Source organism: Carassius gibelio, chromosome A2 (assembly GCF_023724105.1).
Source record: "Carassius gibelio isolate Cgi1373 ecotype wild population from Czech Republic chromosome A2, carGib1.2-hapl.c, whole genome shotgun sequence".
In the NCBI taxonomy this organism is placed as follows: Eukaryota; Metazoa; Chordata; class Actinopteri; order Cypriniformes; family Cyprinidae; genus Carassius; species Carassius gibelio.
Window position 1 is genome coordinate 12,615,403 of NC_068372.1, and position 17,220 is coordinate 12,632,622.

The 17,220-nt window shown below is 40.2% G+C and overlaps 1 protein-coding gene across 1 annotated transcript; it reads right to left on the reverse strand.

The window, feature by feature from the left end:
* Positions 1–1,226: 1,226 nt before the first annotated feature.
* LOC127939729 (uncharacterized) lies at positions 1,227–7,203 on the reverse strand. Its single transcript, XM_052536128.1, has 3 exons — positions 6,992–7,203; positions 1,500–6,496; positions 1,227–1,249 (listed from the first exon to the last, which is right to left on the reverse strand). The coding sequence occupies exons 2-3, from the start codon at positions 6,319–6,321 to the stop codon at positions 1,227–1,229; spliced, it is 4,845 nt and encodes a 1,614-aa protein (XP_052392088.1). The 5' UTR covers positions 6,322–6,496; positions 6,992–7,203.
* Between the last annotated feature and the right edge of the window lie 10,017 nt (positions 7,204–17,220).

Sequence of the window (17,220 nt, forward strand, 5' to 3'; positions counted from 1 at the left end):
CATATAATCCACATAACGGGTCTGATAAGCATATAAACAGCTGTCATGAACTATCATAATTACATTAATTCACACAAAGGAATGGCAATTGCTGAATCTTTGTACACACGCATACAGTATTCCCATTAATATCTGAAGTCTGTGATTAAATTAAACCGCAACAATACACAAATGTATTAATAACAAAGATAAGAACATTTAAACTTACTTCTAGCTGCACGCACACACTTGAAATAAACTTTTGGAGAACACTCATTAGCTCCGCACTAAACTTTCTGATGCAACACACTTCTATATCCTTTGGCGGAACTACTTTCCGATGACGCTAAAGCTGTACTGATTCGTAGTTTCAACTGTCAATTAAAAAGCCCACCAATAGCATTCACTGTCCATTGTTTGTTATCACAGTCCTTTACAACAGCCGCCCCCGAATTTGCACAGTCAAATTCGTCTTTATGTAGAAGGACTTTTCTCTGCTTTATCAGTGTTATGGATGGATGGTAATTTAATAAGACGAGCTACTGGTCTGGTGTATACTTTGTCTTTTATTTTCACCTCTGCTGTCCTAATCCGTCCGTCAGCTCCAGGAAAGACATTGATGATCTGTCCTACTGGCCAGACAGCTCTGGGTATTTGAGGGTCTAGGATCATCACGATCATGCCAGGCTGTAAATTATCAGTGTCCTTTTGCCACTTGGAACGGGTCTGTAGGTTAGGAAGGTAATACTTGATGAATTGTCTCCAAAAGTGATCCGCAAGGACTTGTGTGTGCCTCCATCTGCGACGACTTAAAAGTTCTGATTCATGGTAGACAGCCTGGGGGAGCGATGGATCGGGCCGCCCCATGAGGAGAAGATTGGGTGTGACGGGATTGGGGTCTGCAACATCAGTTGATGCATAACCCAGAGGTTTGGAGTTTAAGATTCCTTCCACTTCTATCAGCACTGTCCTTAATACCTCCTCGGTCATGCTTTGACTTTGCAAAGTGGCATATAGTGCAGACTTGATGGATCTTATTTCTCGTTCCCAAGCTCCTCCAAAGTGTGGACTACTGGGGGGGTTGAATTTAAACTGAACTTGTTCTTTTGCCAGTTGTGCTTGCAACAAAGGATTCAAAGCTTTAAAGGCTTCCTGGAGTTCTCTGTCCCCACCTTTGAAATTAGTGCCTTGATCTGAAAGTAGCTCAGAAGCCTTACCTCTACGAGAGATAAAACGACGCAGTGCCATCAGAAAGGAGTCCGTATCAAGACTGTGTAGAAGGTCTATGTGGATGGCACGAGTGGTGAGGCACTTGAAAAGGATGCCCCAACACTTTTCATTGCGTCTTCCTACTTTCACTGTAAAGGGCCCAAAACAGTCCATACCAGTAGAAAAGAAGGCAGGCTTAAACAGTTGCAGCCTAGCTTCGGGTAGGTCTGCCATCAGGGGCACAACTGGCTTGGCTCTCCATTTTTGGCAATCAAAGCAAGAGTGTTGTTGTTTTTTAACAGCTGCTTTACCTCGAAGAATCCAGAATTGACGGCGAAGCTCTGCAAAAACTCGTTCAGAACCTGGGTGACAGAGTTGGTTGTCCATATCCTGAATGAGGAGTTGTGTTACTTTGTGAGCTGGGTCTAGAACCACTGGGTGGATAGTATCTGGATCTAGCAGTTCACTGCGGCGGAGTCGACCTCCGACTCGGATAAGTTGGAATACAGGGTCATATTCAGGTGCAAGGGTGATCAAACGGCTAGATGATTGTACTGGTCTGCCTATTGCTAGACAGTCAAAGTCTTCAGGGAAGCTATCTTGTTGAGATTTTCTTAGGAGATCTGTTTCTGCCAACTTGTAGTCATCAGCTGTTGGGTTTCCCTGTTTCCCAGCCACCCCATGGCGTAAGAGTACAGCTGCTTCAATTAAATCTTTAAAACTGTTGTACTGATTTGGATCTGGGAATGAGTGATCTTCAGCGACACTTACATGATTGCAGCAGATAGATTTCCTCAGTTCACAACTATCAATGTTACCTTGGCCTGGGGTAATGGGCCAGTGGTCCTGTGGCTGCCAGAGGAATGTTGGTCCTTGTCTCCACCGATTATCTGTTGCTAATTCTACCAAAGTTTTTCCACGGGTGATGCCGTCTGCTGGATTATTAGTAGAATCAACATAACGCCAGGTGTAATCACTGGTAAGTTCCTGAATCTCAGAAACTCGTGTGCCCACAAAAACCTTAAAGCGACAGGAGTCAGACTGTAGCCATGTTAGGACTGTGGTGGAGTCAGTCCAGAGGAAACAGGAACAAATGTCTAATGTAAGCTCTCTATTAACAAGAGAAGCTAACTGTGCACCTGTAAGGGCCGCACACAGTTCTAACCTAGGCATGGATAGCTGTCGCTTAGGGGCCACTCTTGATCTAGCAGAGAGAAATGACACTTCAGCACCTCCCTCTGGGTTTTCTGTTCGTAGATATGCAACAGAACCATAAGCCTTTTCCGAGGCATCGCAGAACACATGGATTTGTCGAGTGCAGTCAGGAACATCCATCTTTGGACTTGCATAGCAGCGGGTTAAGTTGATCTGGGACAGGTGTTGCAATTCCCCCTGCCAAGAGTGCCAAGTTCGAAGGAGATCTTCTGGCAGTACCGGATCATCCCATTCTCTGTGTTTTGCCCAAAGATGCTGAATGAGGATTTTGGCCCTAGTTGTGTAGGGAACAATGAACCCGAGAGGATCATATTGACTTGCTACCACTTTGTATATGTTCCTCATTGTTGGTTTCGGGCAGTCTAGCAGACGGCACTTATACTTTAGAGTGTCTGAATTGCACAGCCAACGTAGCCCTAGTGCAAATTCTTGAGGATCTTCCCCAGTCTGATTGAGCGAAAGCTCACTGCTCTCTGACCTGGCTTCCTTTGGTAAATGACAAATGACCTCAGGAATGTTGCTTGCCCATTGCCGTAATTCGAATCCACCTGTAGCTAACAGGTCTCTTAATGAATCCACAAGCAATTTGGCTTCATCCAACGAAGAAAGGCTCTGTAGACAGTTGTCTACGTAGAAGGATCTTTCAACAGAGTCTCGTACCTGGTCTCCTGGTTGACTGTGGTCGAATACATGCCTCTGCAAAGCGTATGTAGCACAGCACGGACTACATGTTGTCCCGAATGGGAGCACTTGCCACTCATAGATATCGGGTTGTTTCTCTCGGTCTAAATTGCGCCATAAGAAACGGAGGAGTGGCTTGTCTTCTGGCAGCAATCTCACTTGGTGAAACATGCCCTTTATGTCGCTACTGATAGCGACAGAGTGCTCCCTGAATCTCAGCAGTACACCAAGTAAAGAAGACCCCAAATTGGGTCCAGGCAGGAGTAGATCATTTAGGTTTTGTCCTTTGTAGGAGAATGAGCAGTTAAAGACAACTCTGTTCTTCCCGTTGTGACTCACCATATGATGAGGGATGAACCAAGATTCATCAGTCTCACTCAGTATCTGCTCTTGTACCTTGACTGCATAGCCAGCTTGTTCTAGCTTCCTAATTTCGTCATTATAAGCTTCTGCCTTTTGAGGGTCTCTCATCAAGCGATTCTCTGTGCTGCGGAGGTTGGCCATTACCGCTTCCTTTGTGGCTTGTAGTTTTGGCATGTGCTTTACCCTGAGAAGAGGAGTGGCATAGCGCTGGATCCCATTGATGTCAATCCGTTTGGACTTTGCCTTTAACAGGTTAACTGCATCCTGATCTTGCTTAGATCTAGTGATAAGCTTCTCATTCCTGTAAGGCAATACATCTAGTTGCCAAAGTTGCTGCACATTTTTGAACAGTTCATTGGAGGGAGACATAATGGAAATGTTCAGGCACTGTTGAGTCTGAAGCTGATAATGGACAAGCTTGGCAGGACCCTGGATTGTCCAACCCAACCTCGTTCTCACTGCTGCTGGTCCACCCGAAGGACCCAAGAGCACTGGCGCAATTGGCGTGATTAAATGAGGATAGTCAGAGCCAATTAGCAAGAGTGGATGAGCTTTGTCAAGGGCAGGAATGGGCAGCCCTCTGAGATGGCTGTACTTGCTTTGTAGAACTTTAATAGGGTAAGTATGTTCTGCCAATCCTAGCTGATCTGCTGTGAAAGCTCTGTTGATCTTAAAGACCTTCTGAGGCTGACAAGCAGGAGATATTGAGAAGGAAACTGTATTACCTTGTATGACCTTCATGTCCTGTCGAACTGTTCTCAGTACCAGATTCTCTGTCTTCCCGTGAAGATTCAGTTTCTGAGCAGCAGCCTGAAGGAGAATTGTTCTCTCTGAGCCATCATCTAGAATGGCGAAGGTCTCTAGCACATGCTTTCCATTACGTAAAATCACTTTGATGACTTTCAGCAGTACCTTACTGCAGCCTGCTTGCCTATCCAAGTAGAGAACCTCACTGGTGGGATTCGAAAGAGGAGGGGTTTCTCTAATTGGTCTATCATTGAGCTCGTGGAGTGCCTCAAGATGCCTGCCATTACAGATTTTGCAGATTGTTTTCAGACGACACTGTGCTGCTTGGTGGGTGCGACCACAACGCCAACATTTTTTATTTGTTTTTACCCAGTAACACTTCTGTTCTTTAGTAAGCTGACTAAAGTTCTGGCACTGATTCAAGTAATGTTGGGTGTTGGAGCAATAGGGACAGTATGCCTTTACCTTGTCTTGAGGTCTAGAAGCACTTGGACCAGACCCTTCTGTAGGTGGATTGGTGGTGGAAGGGCCCGAGCTGTGAAATATGGAAAATGTCTTACTAGACTTGACGTCCTTACGTCTGTCCATCCTTTGATCAAGGCGTTCCCTTCTTTCTCCAATAAACTCAAAACCACTTTCTTGAATTGTCAGTTCGTATTCCAGCCACTCTGCAAAGTTCAGAAGTGTGGGGATGCGGACTCCCAGGGGATACATGTACCTCTTGAAATCAGCTCGCAGGTCCTGAGGTAACTTGGATAGTAACCTAGTAACATGTGAGCCACACTGGAGTTCAACATTTCCACTTTGACCAAGTTGATCTAGCATGCCCACGAGAGCTCTGACCTTAAGTGCGAACTTCTTAAATCCAGTTGTATCATGACTGCGGATACTTGAGCCTTCCATGAGGTCAGCAATATGGCGTAGAGCTAACTGGTGGGGCTGTCCATACTGTTCTGCCAGGGAAGCCATGGTGTCTGAATAAGGTCTCTTTGAGTTTGTGTAAGAGTCTGCTATCAGAAGGGCATCCTCGAATTTGAGATGATCTAAGAGGATCTGATATTTAAATCTCTCTGTGGCATCTTCAGGCAGAATATTATCCAGGGAGATCTTCAATCTTGCAAACTCTCGTGGGTCCCCTTTGGTGAAATCTGGAATTGTGGGCTTAGGACCTCGATATAATTTCTCTCGCTGAGGGTTGTGGAAGTCCTCAGCAGTCTCCTTGTGATACTGCATACTGACATGAGGAGGTATGGGGGGATACTTGGATTGTCTATCAATGTCATGTGACCTCTGCACATCAGATGCCACTGAAGAACCATCATCTGGTTCAAAGTACTCAGGCGTCGCTGGACACGAAGGTGGGTGTGATGTCCTGCCTAGTCTACGCAAACATGCAGTTAATTCCTCCACTAAGTCTGGGATGGCTGCTGTTGGAGGTGGAGGTAGTGGTTTATTCACTGGAGTTCGAGGAAGTGGGACATCATCAGCTACTGGTGGAGGTGGGGGTGGCCAATCCTCCTCCTTGTCTGGTATAGGGGCTCTACTAACATCCCATGTCGATTTACTGTGAGGCGGAATTTTATAACTATCAGTTGGCTGCTCTGAGTATGGCAGGTTGGCACGAGGTAGCCGCCATGGTTGCGAAGGGGCTTTATCGTGTGATGGTGGCACTGACCTATGGTGCAATGGAACCACAGTATCACCTCTCATATCTCGTTGCATGTCTACAACTGTAGACTGTAGTTTCTGATTCTCCATCTTGAGCTGTTGAATAGCCTCCAATATCTCTGAGGATACATCCCCTGATACACTGTGGTGAGGTACAGGTGTGCTCTTATACATCTGTTCCACCTGGCCAGAATGGGTCAACGGCCTCTGCCTGAGTCCAGTAGAAGTGTCGAAGTGTCGAAGTGTGTGATGAGTGAGGGGGGTCATCTCGGCTACCCTCTCAATACGATAAGGCTCCTGTTCCTCTGTGGTGAAAGGTGTAGTTTGAACAACAGGTGAAGATTCATTATAGTGCGGGAGAGAAACATCATAATCTTTCAACCAGGCTGGTGGTCGCACTTGTCGTTTAGGACGCACATTAGCAGGCCTTCCTTCTCTACTCCTTTGGTCAGAAGACATTTTATCAATTCCACAGCAATTGCAATCCGGCTCGAAGGACCATATGTTTTGAGGTATTTATTTGGGGCTGGTTAGTAAAGGTTTGCAATCACTATGGCACATCCGGTTAGAATGCAATGACTCTGATGTTTCTTCTTTAATTTTTATTCTCCACTGTAGATGGGTATGTGTGGTTCTGAAAGGATACACACAATAATGGTAAATAAAAGGTACACAATGATAAGTATAACAACAATAAAAATTTACAACAATATTATATAGTTACAAAAGGCATTAAATAGGATTAACTATATTCAATGTATAATTACAATAAATCAACATTATGTACAGACTGCTCTGAGCGGGACTCGAACCCGCGGCCGTAAAATTATTAGCGCCATTCCGGCGGTCTTATGTAAACAAATGACGGTGCAATTTTAGAACGTTAATCTTGAGGCATTTATAGGTACGCATGCAAATAAGCATATAATCCACATAACGGGTCTGATAAGCATATAAACAGCTGTCATGAACTATCATAATTACATTAATTCACACAAAGGAATGGCAATTGCTGAATCTTTGTACACACGCATACAGTATTCCCATTAATATCTGAAGTCTGTGATTAAATTAAACCGCAACAATACACAAATGTATTAATAACAAAGATAAGAACATTTAAACTTACTTCTAGCTGCACGCACACACTTGAAATAAACTTTTGGAGAACACTCATTAGCTCCGCACTAAACTTTCTGATGCAACACACTTCTATATCCTTTGGCGGAACTACTTTCCGATGACGCTAAAGCTGTACTGATTCGTAGTTTCAACTGTCAATTAAAAAGCCCACCAATAGCATTCACTGTCCATTGTTTGTTATCACAGTCCTTTACAACATGCATACATACATATATTCTTTATCATTTTTATGGTTGCACTTTATTTTACAGCACGTATACTTACATGTACTTATACTGTACTTACAGTGTATTTATATAAGAAAGTTCTGGTAATTCAAGGTAACTACATGGGGTAGGGGTAGGTTTAGGGGTAGGTTTAGGGTTAGTACCTAGTTATTACATAGTTATTGTAATTACTATAATAAGTACATAGTATGTACATGGGGAACAGGACTGTAAAATAAAGTGCTACCATTTTTATTTTAGTTTTTTGTGTTTGTTTGTTTGTTTGTTTCTATGAGCTGTCTTCACAGCTCTGTCACAGTGTCTGGGTTGTTGTTCCCCGGGGTTCCACTAGATGTCCTCCTCCTCACGGTGTCTGTCCCAGATCACTTCCTGTTCCCTTATATGGTCACCTTCCTCCTTGTTACGTAATTGATTGTTCACCCCACCTGTCTCCTGTTTCCCCATTATCCTTCTGTGTATAAATACCCAGTCTGTCTTAGTCTATGTTACGGAGTCCTTGTTTAATGTTATGTATTATTCATGTCCGTCAACTCTCGTCTTGCCTTGCTCTGCCTTGCTTTGTGTTCGTGTCTTGTTGTATGTGGATTGATGTTTTGGTTTCGACCCCTGCCTGGACTGTTTACCCCTCTGGATTATCCCTTGAAATAAATCATACTTACCTGCAATTGGTTCTCGTCGTGTTTCAAGCGTCTCGTAACGTGACAAGCTCAGGATTATTTTCTACTGAAGGCACTTTGAATGTACATACAGTATTCTTATGGTATCATCAGTGTTTTCACTACTTCTAAAGCATTATCAGTCACATTACATTTACAGTTCAGGAGATTGGCTTAAAAAGTTACATTGTTCCATTTGCGAAAATGGCAACAAACATTTCACATTCTCAGTAAGGTCATGAGGAATAGCTGAGCAAGGTTCAAGTACTGCTGGCATCCCATTCAACTAAAATAAAGTGAATTAATACAGGGTATGTGGAATTCAGTATTGATATTGTTGCAGTGTGAAAAAAAAAAAAAAAAAAAAAAATTAGGACTTCTCTTTTCTGGGTCTGGATCCTGATCATCCTTTCAGCTTTTATTTATGGATACTGACCAGATCAGTGTAAATTATCCTCAAGCACACTCGACTATCCATAGCACATGCTTCCAAACAACAGACATTCCCAGAGAGATCAAAATTAGTTCATGAAATTACAGAATTACTGTTACTCAAATGATGTTACAAATAAAAAAGATATTGTAGATCACTATTAATGCATATTAATGCATAACATTTACAGAAAGAAAGCTGTGCCTCTGAAATGAGCCCAGAGCCTTGAATTATCTCCACAGACCCTACAGCTTCTTGAAGCCATGCACTTTTTTACTGCTTGAATAGGAATAAATGTTATTTACCATCTATTGTTCTTCTCTGAAGTGGTTGCGGAAAGATGAGCAGTAAGCTCACTTTGTCGTCTGATACGCCTTTAAACTTGGCAGAAATACAAACCCTTAGACAACAGCTTCATGCCATTCTGCTTGGTTGGTATGTCTTTTATATTTAATTGCTTTTTATTTGAGTCACACATGAGGTAAAAAAAAAAGGCCCGCTGTAGAGACTTGCCAATTTAAAGATATCATTGTAGATTTGTTACTGTTAGTTTTTTAACAGTTTTGAAGGTAGTGAAACATGGAGGTTTAAACAAAGCTTAAAGGGTTAGTTCGCCCAAAAATGAAAATTATGTCATTAATAACTCACCGTTATGCTGTTCCAAACATGTAAGACCTCCTTTTATCTTTGGAACACAGTTTAAGATATTTTAGATTTAGTCAGAGAGCTCTCAGTCCCTCCATTGAAGCTGTGTATACGGTATACTGTCCATGTCAAGAAAGGTAAGAAAAACATCATCAAAGTAGTCCATGTGACATCAGAGGGTCAGTTAGAATTTTTTGAAGCATTGAAAATAAATTTTGGTCCAAAAATAGCAAAAACGACGACTTTATTCAGCATTGTCTTCTCTTCCTTGCCTGTGTTCAAATCAAAGCAGTCTGGATATCTGGTTTGCGAATGAATCATTCAGTTCACCAAATCGAACTGAATCGTTTTAAACGGTTCGCATCTCTAATGCGCATTAATCCACAAATTAATTAAGCTGTTAACTTTTTTAATGTGGTTGACACTCCCTCTAAGTTCAAACAAACCAATATCCCAGAGTAATTCATGTACTCAAACAGTACATTGACTGAACTGCTGTGAAGAGAGAACTGAAGATGAACACCGAGCCGAGCCAGATAACGAACAAAACATTGACTCGTTCACGAGTCAAGAACCGTTTCTGTCAGACGCGTCTGATTCGACAACCGAGGAACTGATGATACTGCGCATGTGTGATTCAGCGTGAAGCAGACCGACACACAGATCGTCTGAACTGAACTGATTCTTTTGGTGATTGATTCTGAACTGATTCTGTGTAAGTGTTATGAGCGCGGGTAAACCGAAGGCTTGAATCAAGGGCAATCATCGCAAAAGACGCCATTACGACGAGCGCAAAAGAACCGGTGAACTGTTTTCTTCAACCGGTTTATTGACTTGAACTGTCCGAAAGAACTACTGGTGATCCGAACACCGATGCAACCGGTTCTTCACTCATGAACGAGTCAGTCTATTGTTCATTATCTGGCTCGGCTCGGTGTTCATCTTCACAGCAGTTCAGTCAGTGTACAGTTTGAGTGCATGCATTACTCCAGGATATTGATTTGTTTGAACTCAAAGGGAGTGTCAGCCACATTAAAAAAAGTTAACATCTTAAGTCATTTGTGGATTAATGCGTATTAGAGATGCGAACCGTTTAAAACGATTCAGTTCGATTTGGTAAACTGAATGATTCGTTCGCGAACCGGATATCCAGACTGCTTTGATTTGAACTCTCTCACAACAGACATGGAAGAGAAGACAATGCTGAATAAAGTCGTCGTTTTTGCTATTTTTTGGACCAAAATGTATTTTTGATGCTTCAAAAAATTCCAACGGACCCTCTGATGTCACATGGACTACTTTGATGATGTTTCTCTTACCTTTCTGGACAGGGACAGTATACCGTACACACAGGTTCAATGGAGGGACTGAGAGCTCTCGGACTAAATCTAAAATATCTTAAACTGTGTTCCGAAGATAAAAGGAGGTCTTACATGTTTGGAACAGCATACGGGTGAGTTATTAATGACATAATTTTGGGCATTTTTGGGCAAACTAACCCTTTAAAGATCAGTTAGATACTGTTTACTTATATATAAACTTGAGTGTGCTTTAAACCAAAAACATCACTGGAAATCGCAACATTACTGGAAAATGGTGCTCAGCACAAGTATTTATTGCTAAGACTCCAGAGAGTGGAAGTAGTAAAGGTGTTTTAAAGACCTCATGATTTTGATGAGCGCATCTCCCATTTTCTCCAAATAGTTTGTTATTTTGTTGTTTATTTCCTTTCCAATTGCATCTTTTAATATACAAACCTTTTTTTTTTTTCAACTTAACTTAAACAGGAAAGAATGCAAGAATAAGAATAATCCGAAAACCAGGAAGTATCTGGTGGACTTACCATTTGCATTTGTGTACATAGAAAAAATATTTGATCTTTGAGTTCATCTTATGAAAAATGGGGACAAAAACTAAAATGTTGCATTTATAATTTTGTTCAGTGTATATTATTATTATTATTAAATCATTTTTGTTTAACCTAATATAATATTAGATTAATATTTAAAATGTAATAAGATGTTATATTGAGTTGAATAAATATAGGTAACCACAACAAACATTTGTGTTGCCAGACAAAGAAAGCAAAGCATTCCTTCAGGCTCTAATGCTTATGCAGGAAGATTTGCTATGGTCTGTGCTGCATCATCTGTTATTCAGCATCGGCTGCAGATAAATAATCCAACAATCAGAAGTGTGCTGTATTCAACTCACATTCACAAAACCACCACATGAACATAAAACAGCAAAAATAATCAAAAAAGAAAAAAAAAAAAAAAAAGATTTATTGGATTCATATTCAACGAACAACAAACATATAAAATAATGTATAAGTTGTAGACTAATTAGCATTTAATACACATACTTAATGTGTACATGCTTTTTTATGCCAATACCATTGTTTTCTTTTGTAGCTTTTGTAAATGAGCAATGTCAGTCTGGTACATTTTGTTTACACTGATACATTTGAAATATTTCTGAGGTTTAAGCACCCAGTTTGCTGTACATAATGACTTTACCTTAACACTGCAACAAATCAGCCAGTGTGATGTCTCACTATGCAACTGTTTGTGCTATAACAACATTTCCACTGGCAAAAGAGAATAAAATGTCAGTCATAGCTGACTGTTTTAAAATAAACCTGAAAACATGCTGTCGAGAAGTTGCTGGAAACGTGCAGCTTTGTGGTGCCTACCATAGGCATCACATAGACCTAAATTATAAAGTCAATCTGTTACAGTTAATGATGCCATATTCTTACAGCAACTCAACATGGCTAGATATACGAGTTACTGTTTGCCCTATGGAGAGACTGATGCATGTGTTTTTTTTATTTATTTATTTTTATTTTTTTTGGAGCCAAATAGCACTCATACTTATCATAATTAAACTGTGATGCTCTTTGTACGATTGAATCATTAAAATGTTTTCATTCATTTATTCATTCATTCATTAGTTATTTTGTTTATTTATTATTTTCATATCCAAAAGGAACTGTTCAAGTTTGTACTATATATTATAAATGTATATTTGTGTTCCCCTTTGAAAAATATATTTTTTTAAATAAAATAAAATAAAATAAAATAAAATAAAATAAAATAAAATAAAATAAAATAAAATAAAATAAAATAAAATAATAGTTCAGGTGCTGAATTAATGTATGACAAATCAATGAAACCAACCTGAGTCATCAACCTAAAATAACAACTAGACCCGAACTTGCATGCTGGCTGGGGACTGCTGGTTAAAACAATTTTATAAAAGCTTTATAAAGACAGAGAGGGTAAGAAATACAGTATTTATAAATTATGTATGAGAGCTGATGAGCAATAATGAAACATTTATACAAATTACAGTTTTTTTAGTGGCTGACTGAATATTTTATTAGCCCTCATGTTGTGACCTTTTCCAAAGAGGATGTTTTAACCAAATTTTCAATTCTGGGATTCATAAGACTTAGACATATTGGAAGTCATAATTGATGAACCCTGCAATTCAATGTTGACCATGTTTTTGAGCTATTAAACATACGGGTTAAATTGTAACATTCCACTGATCAGGAATAAAGGATATGCTGCAGGCTTTATTTGTGGTTTATTTCACCTGCATTTCTTTCTTTCTTTTGTCTTTTACATAACCTCTTTAAATTTGTATAAAGTCATGGTAATTTACTTGAAGTCTAAACCTGCTGATTACACATATTACAGCAGATGCATTGAATGAGCATACAGATGCACTCTCGGATGAAAGTCTTGATGGTTGGGAGGTTAGGTGTTGAGTGCAGAGCTAGAGAGACATCAGCTGGGGTCTGAGGATCTTTGGTGAATGGAAAGACATGGTCACAACCTGGCACAAACTTAGGGGCCCATCCAAGTATGTAAAGCGAATGAAAGAACAGAAAGGAGGACTAAGAATCTCCAACGGCAACTGGCAGTGCTACATTTGCAAGTGCCTGCACTTCAGCGTCCATACATTTTTCGCTGTTCACCATTCTTGCGAAATAAGTTGACACAATGTTTACAGTATGTTTTCACAGCATTTTAAATCATGCTCGGCGAGAGCGTTTTCGAACGCGTCTGGCCAATCAATGTCTACTTACATCACAGATAGTACCAGTTCTACTGGTTAGACCCTGTTCGGGAGTAGGAGCTAATTTGGTTCTCGAAAAAGGCAGTCTGGCCTGGTCATTCCCAGACATTTAAGAACTGAGTCTGGGGTTTGGGTAAGGGGGTTTGCTGGATTATTCATTAAATATAATTAATAAACGTGTGTCTGTTTATGCTATCTTGGATTACCTTAGTCTACCTGTACCTTCCTTCCACAAGAGTGTGACTTGAAAATCAAATGTCAAATCATACACATTTACCATCTTACTTTAATTAAACAATAAAGAATCTATAAACCAAGCCTTCAGAGCATGTGCACACCAGGATGCCACATAACATGCAAACCACAGGATTGAACTTCACAGCACCACTGTATGAGAACATAAGGCAGTGATTTGCATTTGTATTGAGACATTAACATTAAATAATTTAATGTCTCTGTTGACTTTAATAGGCCGTTCATTCATCAGACTATTATTAGTCGGAAGGTGTGGGTAAACCTGAGTCACCGAAGGACTGTGTCAGCACTACGGGACTTGAATGAGAAATCCGTTGATAGAAGACTTTGTACGTCAAACACCCGCATCACACTGATGTTGAGGGACGTCACAATGCTGCTGAAATGAGCTCTTTTTTTTATCTCAAACCCACTGGTTGTTTTTCAACACTGCATAAAAGGCTTTTGACAGCAGAAATTTGTAACAAAAGAGAAGAACAGCCAAGAGGCATCCTCTCTCCCTTGCGTTTTTCCTACCTTATGGGTTTCTCTTTTTATTCTTTGTGCATGTGTCGGGCTGTCAAACAGAATAATATCACTATTTAACACTAAGGTGTGTGTATATGAATGACCTGATGCTGTACCAGAAACAATAGTGGAATTTGTTGCGACCTATAACTGTCTTTGACTTTGGGAGACCAGTGTGTTTTGGCAAGGATGGCATTTCCTTATAGGCTTCAGGCACAACACTAGAGAGACAGATGCTGCAAGTTGTGTTGGCAGTGGCGGCTGCTCCCATAGAGTGTTTCTCCAAGGCAAAATAAAACATAAAAACAAAGAAATAATGCATATATTAAAATCAGGAGTGCTCGCCGAGCAGTGAGTCACAAACTTTTGCAGACCTCAATAAATCAATTATATTCCGTGTGTTTTTCATAAAGTCGGTGTGGTGATGCATGTGAATCTCTGTGCCTACCCAAATATCTTGGTTTAAACAGCTGATGCATTCTGGGTAATGTAACGGGTTACTTCTCACACAGCAGTGGATTCTTTAATCTTGTTTATTTCATAACGTTATCAGCAGATACAGATGTTAAAACAATGTAACACAAGCTAACAAACGCCAGCGGAGTCATGCAGGTCTATCCATTGAGCACCATTATTCACTGCCAGTGGCCTCTAAAATTAACTTTACGCTAACAGGAGAGAGCAAACAGAGATGATATATCAAGCAGGAGTAGATAGAGTGATGCAGGATGGATTGGCAGATGGATGAATGGAAACAGGGGAGGAGAGCCAGACTCTGAGCTGGCACAAGTGTTTATCAATGATGACGAGCGAAGGTCGAGGGAAGGAATGAATCATTGTACTTACAGGCTCACTTCTGCCAGGACACAATTTTAGAATGCTCAAAAAAATAGAATATTGTTCAAACATACTACAATTCAAAAGTTTTATTTTCATCTTTCTTTCTTTCTTCTGACATGTGAATCATGACATGTGAAATAATGATTATAATATTTGAAGTTTGAGAAAAATACACTTTGACTTACAAGCGGGCCCACAATGAATCTGTGTCCACAGATGTGTGTAGAAACCTCAGCAGATTTCTTCAGAATTGCAACATCTATCATTTATAAAGATCTCCTTCCGCCAACCTCAATCTTGTTTATTAAATATTGTGTTTAATTTTATTATGCTTTCAGCTACTAAGCATGCCAGACACGTCACTCCAGTTGACACATTTTACAATATTTAAATCCATTCTGCTACACTTTGCACAAAATCTGCACAGACATATACAAAAGGTAAGCACATTCTGCCTAAGCCATGAGTTAAGGTAGCATATCAACTGCAACACAAACAAGAAATTTAATATGTAGGCATCTAATGTGCATGACAGATTGTTGTTTTTCAAGAGTGCTTCTTGATGTGGAATTCATCAGAATACTCTAATACGTACTGTTACAGATTTCTTATGTTCCCTAAATGCCCAGTAAAAAGAAACATGTCATTTAACGCAATTTTGAGGCATGGACTAAAATTAAATATGATAGCACCTTAGAGTTTATTGTACAATCCTGAAAGCAAAATAACACCTGAGAGTGCTCTCTCAAGAAGCTGACAGTTCTGAGAATGAAGATCAAAAACAAAAGCACTGTTTCTTTCTCTCATGTTCCACTTGGGAAGTCAACACAGTTTTCAGTCCTATTTTGTCAGACGGAGCCTCAATTTTACAATGTGAACAATACATGGTGCCATGAGTTTATTTTTTTTTTTTATTTTTTTTTTTGAGGGCCCCGATTCACTTGGTGCCCAAGACAAGATGAAACCTGATCAAAATGGAAATATATAGGGGATATATACATACAGGCATATCAACATTTTTATTTACATTTTACATTTGTATAAGTAGCATGGTAAAACAGCAGAGAGTTCATTACACACTTAGTAAAGTAGCTGAAATTTGACACAATATTTAATAATTGAGAATGAGGTTGGGGGAAGTAGATCTATATGAATGATGGGCGTTGCAATTCTACAGACATTTGTTGGGCTTTCTGCACATATGTGGATGAAGATTTAATTGTGGGCCTGTTTCTAAGTAATTCCAATTGTAGTGCTTATCTATATCTTCAGACAGAAGAGTAGATTTAAAGTCTGTTGAAAATGGTGTGTAATAATACTAGGTAATGTATTAACTAGCGTTCCTTATTGTACAGTGTTACCAAAATATTTGAATGGGCATTGACACTGGAGAAGTGTGTTAATGAGAATCAAAACATCTCACTCTTTCTCCCTCTGTCATGGTCATTCCTCTATCACACCTCCACACATATCCAGAGTCGCATGGCATCACAAACAGCCCAAAGCCTGCATCATCATTCTCACCTGCTGCTGTTCTCTGAGGACAGCTGGGCTTTGTTCTTCCTCCCAGTGCTGGCAGGTCTCCCCTCCTCCAGTCCTTCACCCTCCACATGCACACATTGACAGCCTATTCATTCCCCAACTCACATCATGAGGTGACACTGACACCCCACACAAGGATGTGATTTTAAAAAGACCCTCTTTTAAGTGATTGAGAGAATAATTTAATCCAATTCCTGAAGAGCAGAAAATTGTGTTTATTTTGAATCTTGCTTTCTCCCCCTCTGTGTGCAGTCACAGATTAGATAACTCTATGACAGGATCCCTCCCAACCATTGACTTATTAGAGCAGAGGGATGCTGGGAAGGGTGAAGATACTCTGTGACAGTCAAGGAGGGGAGCAGCCTGTGAAACGCAGCTTAAACCTGTATGAGAGCTGTCCACCCCTGATTCAGTACAATGACTCCAGTTCAGATGCCTGAGTGACTTGTATTCGAAAGAATCAGCCTACCCAAATGTATTCTTGTATCTGCTGTTGAGGAGTTCATGTCTATTGTTTTTCCCCAGTGGTCTGTGGCCTGAGACCAATTTTAGAGGAGTAAATCTGCTAGATATACCTTTCTAGAATACCAGTGAAAAAGGGAGTAGGAATAAAACAAAAGAGAGACAGCATGGACACTTTTGGTCATGGGAGAAATTTCAATTTCATTGATTCCCAGTGAGATGGGAACAGTAGCTGTAAAGTACAATAGGCTACTCGTTCTGCACAAAATCTCTCAATTACATGTGTCTACAAGAAGGAATTATAGCATACTGTACAGAATCATTCTAGGGCTGACTTCAACACTTGAAGACGCAAGCTAATATGGTGTGGTTGTGTCAGAAACAGTTTTTATTTCATGTTTGCTTTTGTTATCTGTTAGGTTTAGGGTAGGGTTTAGTGTATGTGGTACGTATTTTCACATTATAGAACATTAACCTTTTAGCGTCACTCATCAGACATTTAATTTCTAAACTGCCATACAACAACTAGCATAATAAAGTATTGCCAGATTCATATTAT

Bases quoted from the DNA above. Each gene is read 5' to 3' on its own strand.
- LOC127939729 (XM_052536128.1), bottom strand. From the start codon at position 6,321: ATGTCTTCTGACCAAAGGAGTAGAGAAGGAAGGCCTGCTAATGTGCGT. The intron at 1,250-1,499 runs GTAAAGCAGCTG...CCTTCTACACAG, and splicing joins TCAATTCTGGATTCTTCGAG to TCTTGATACGGACTCCTTTC.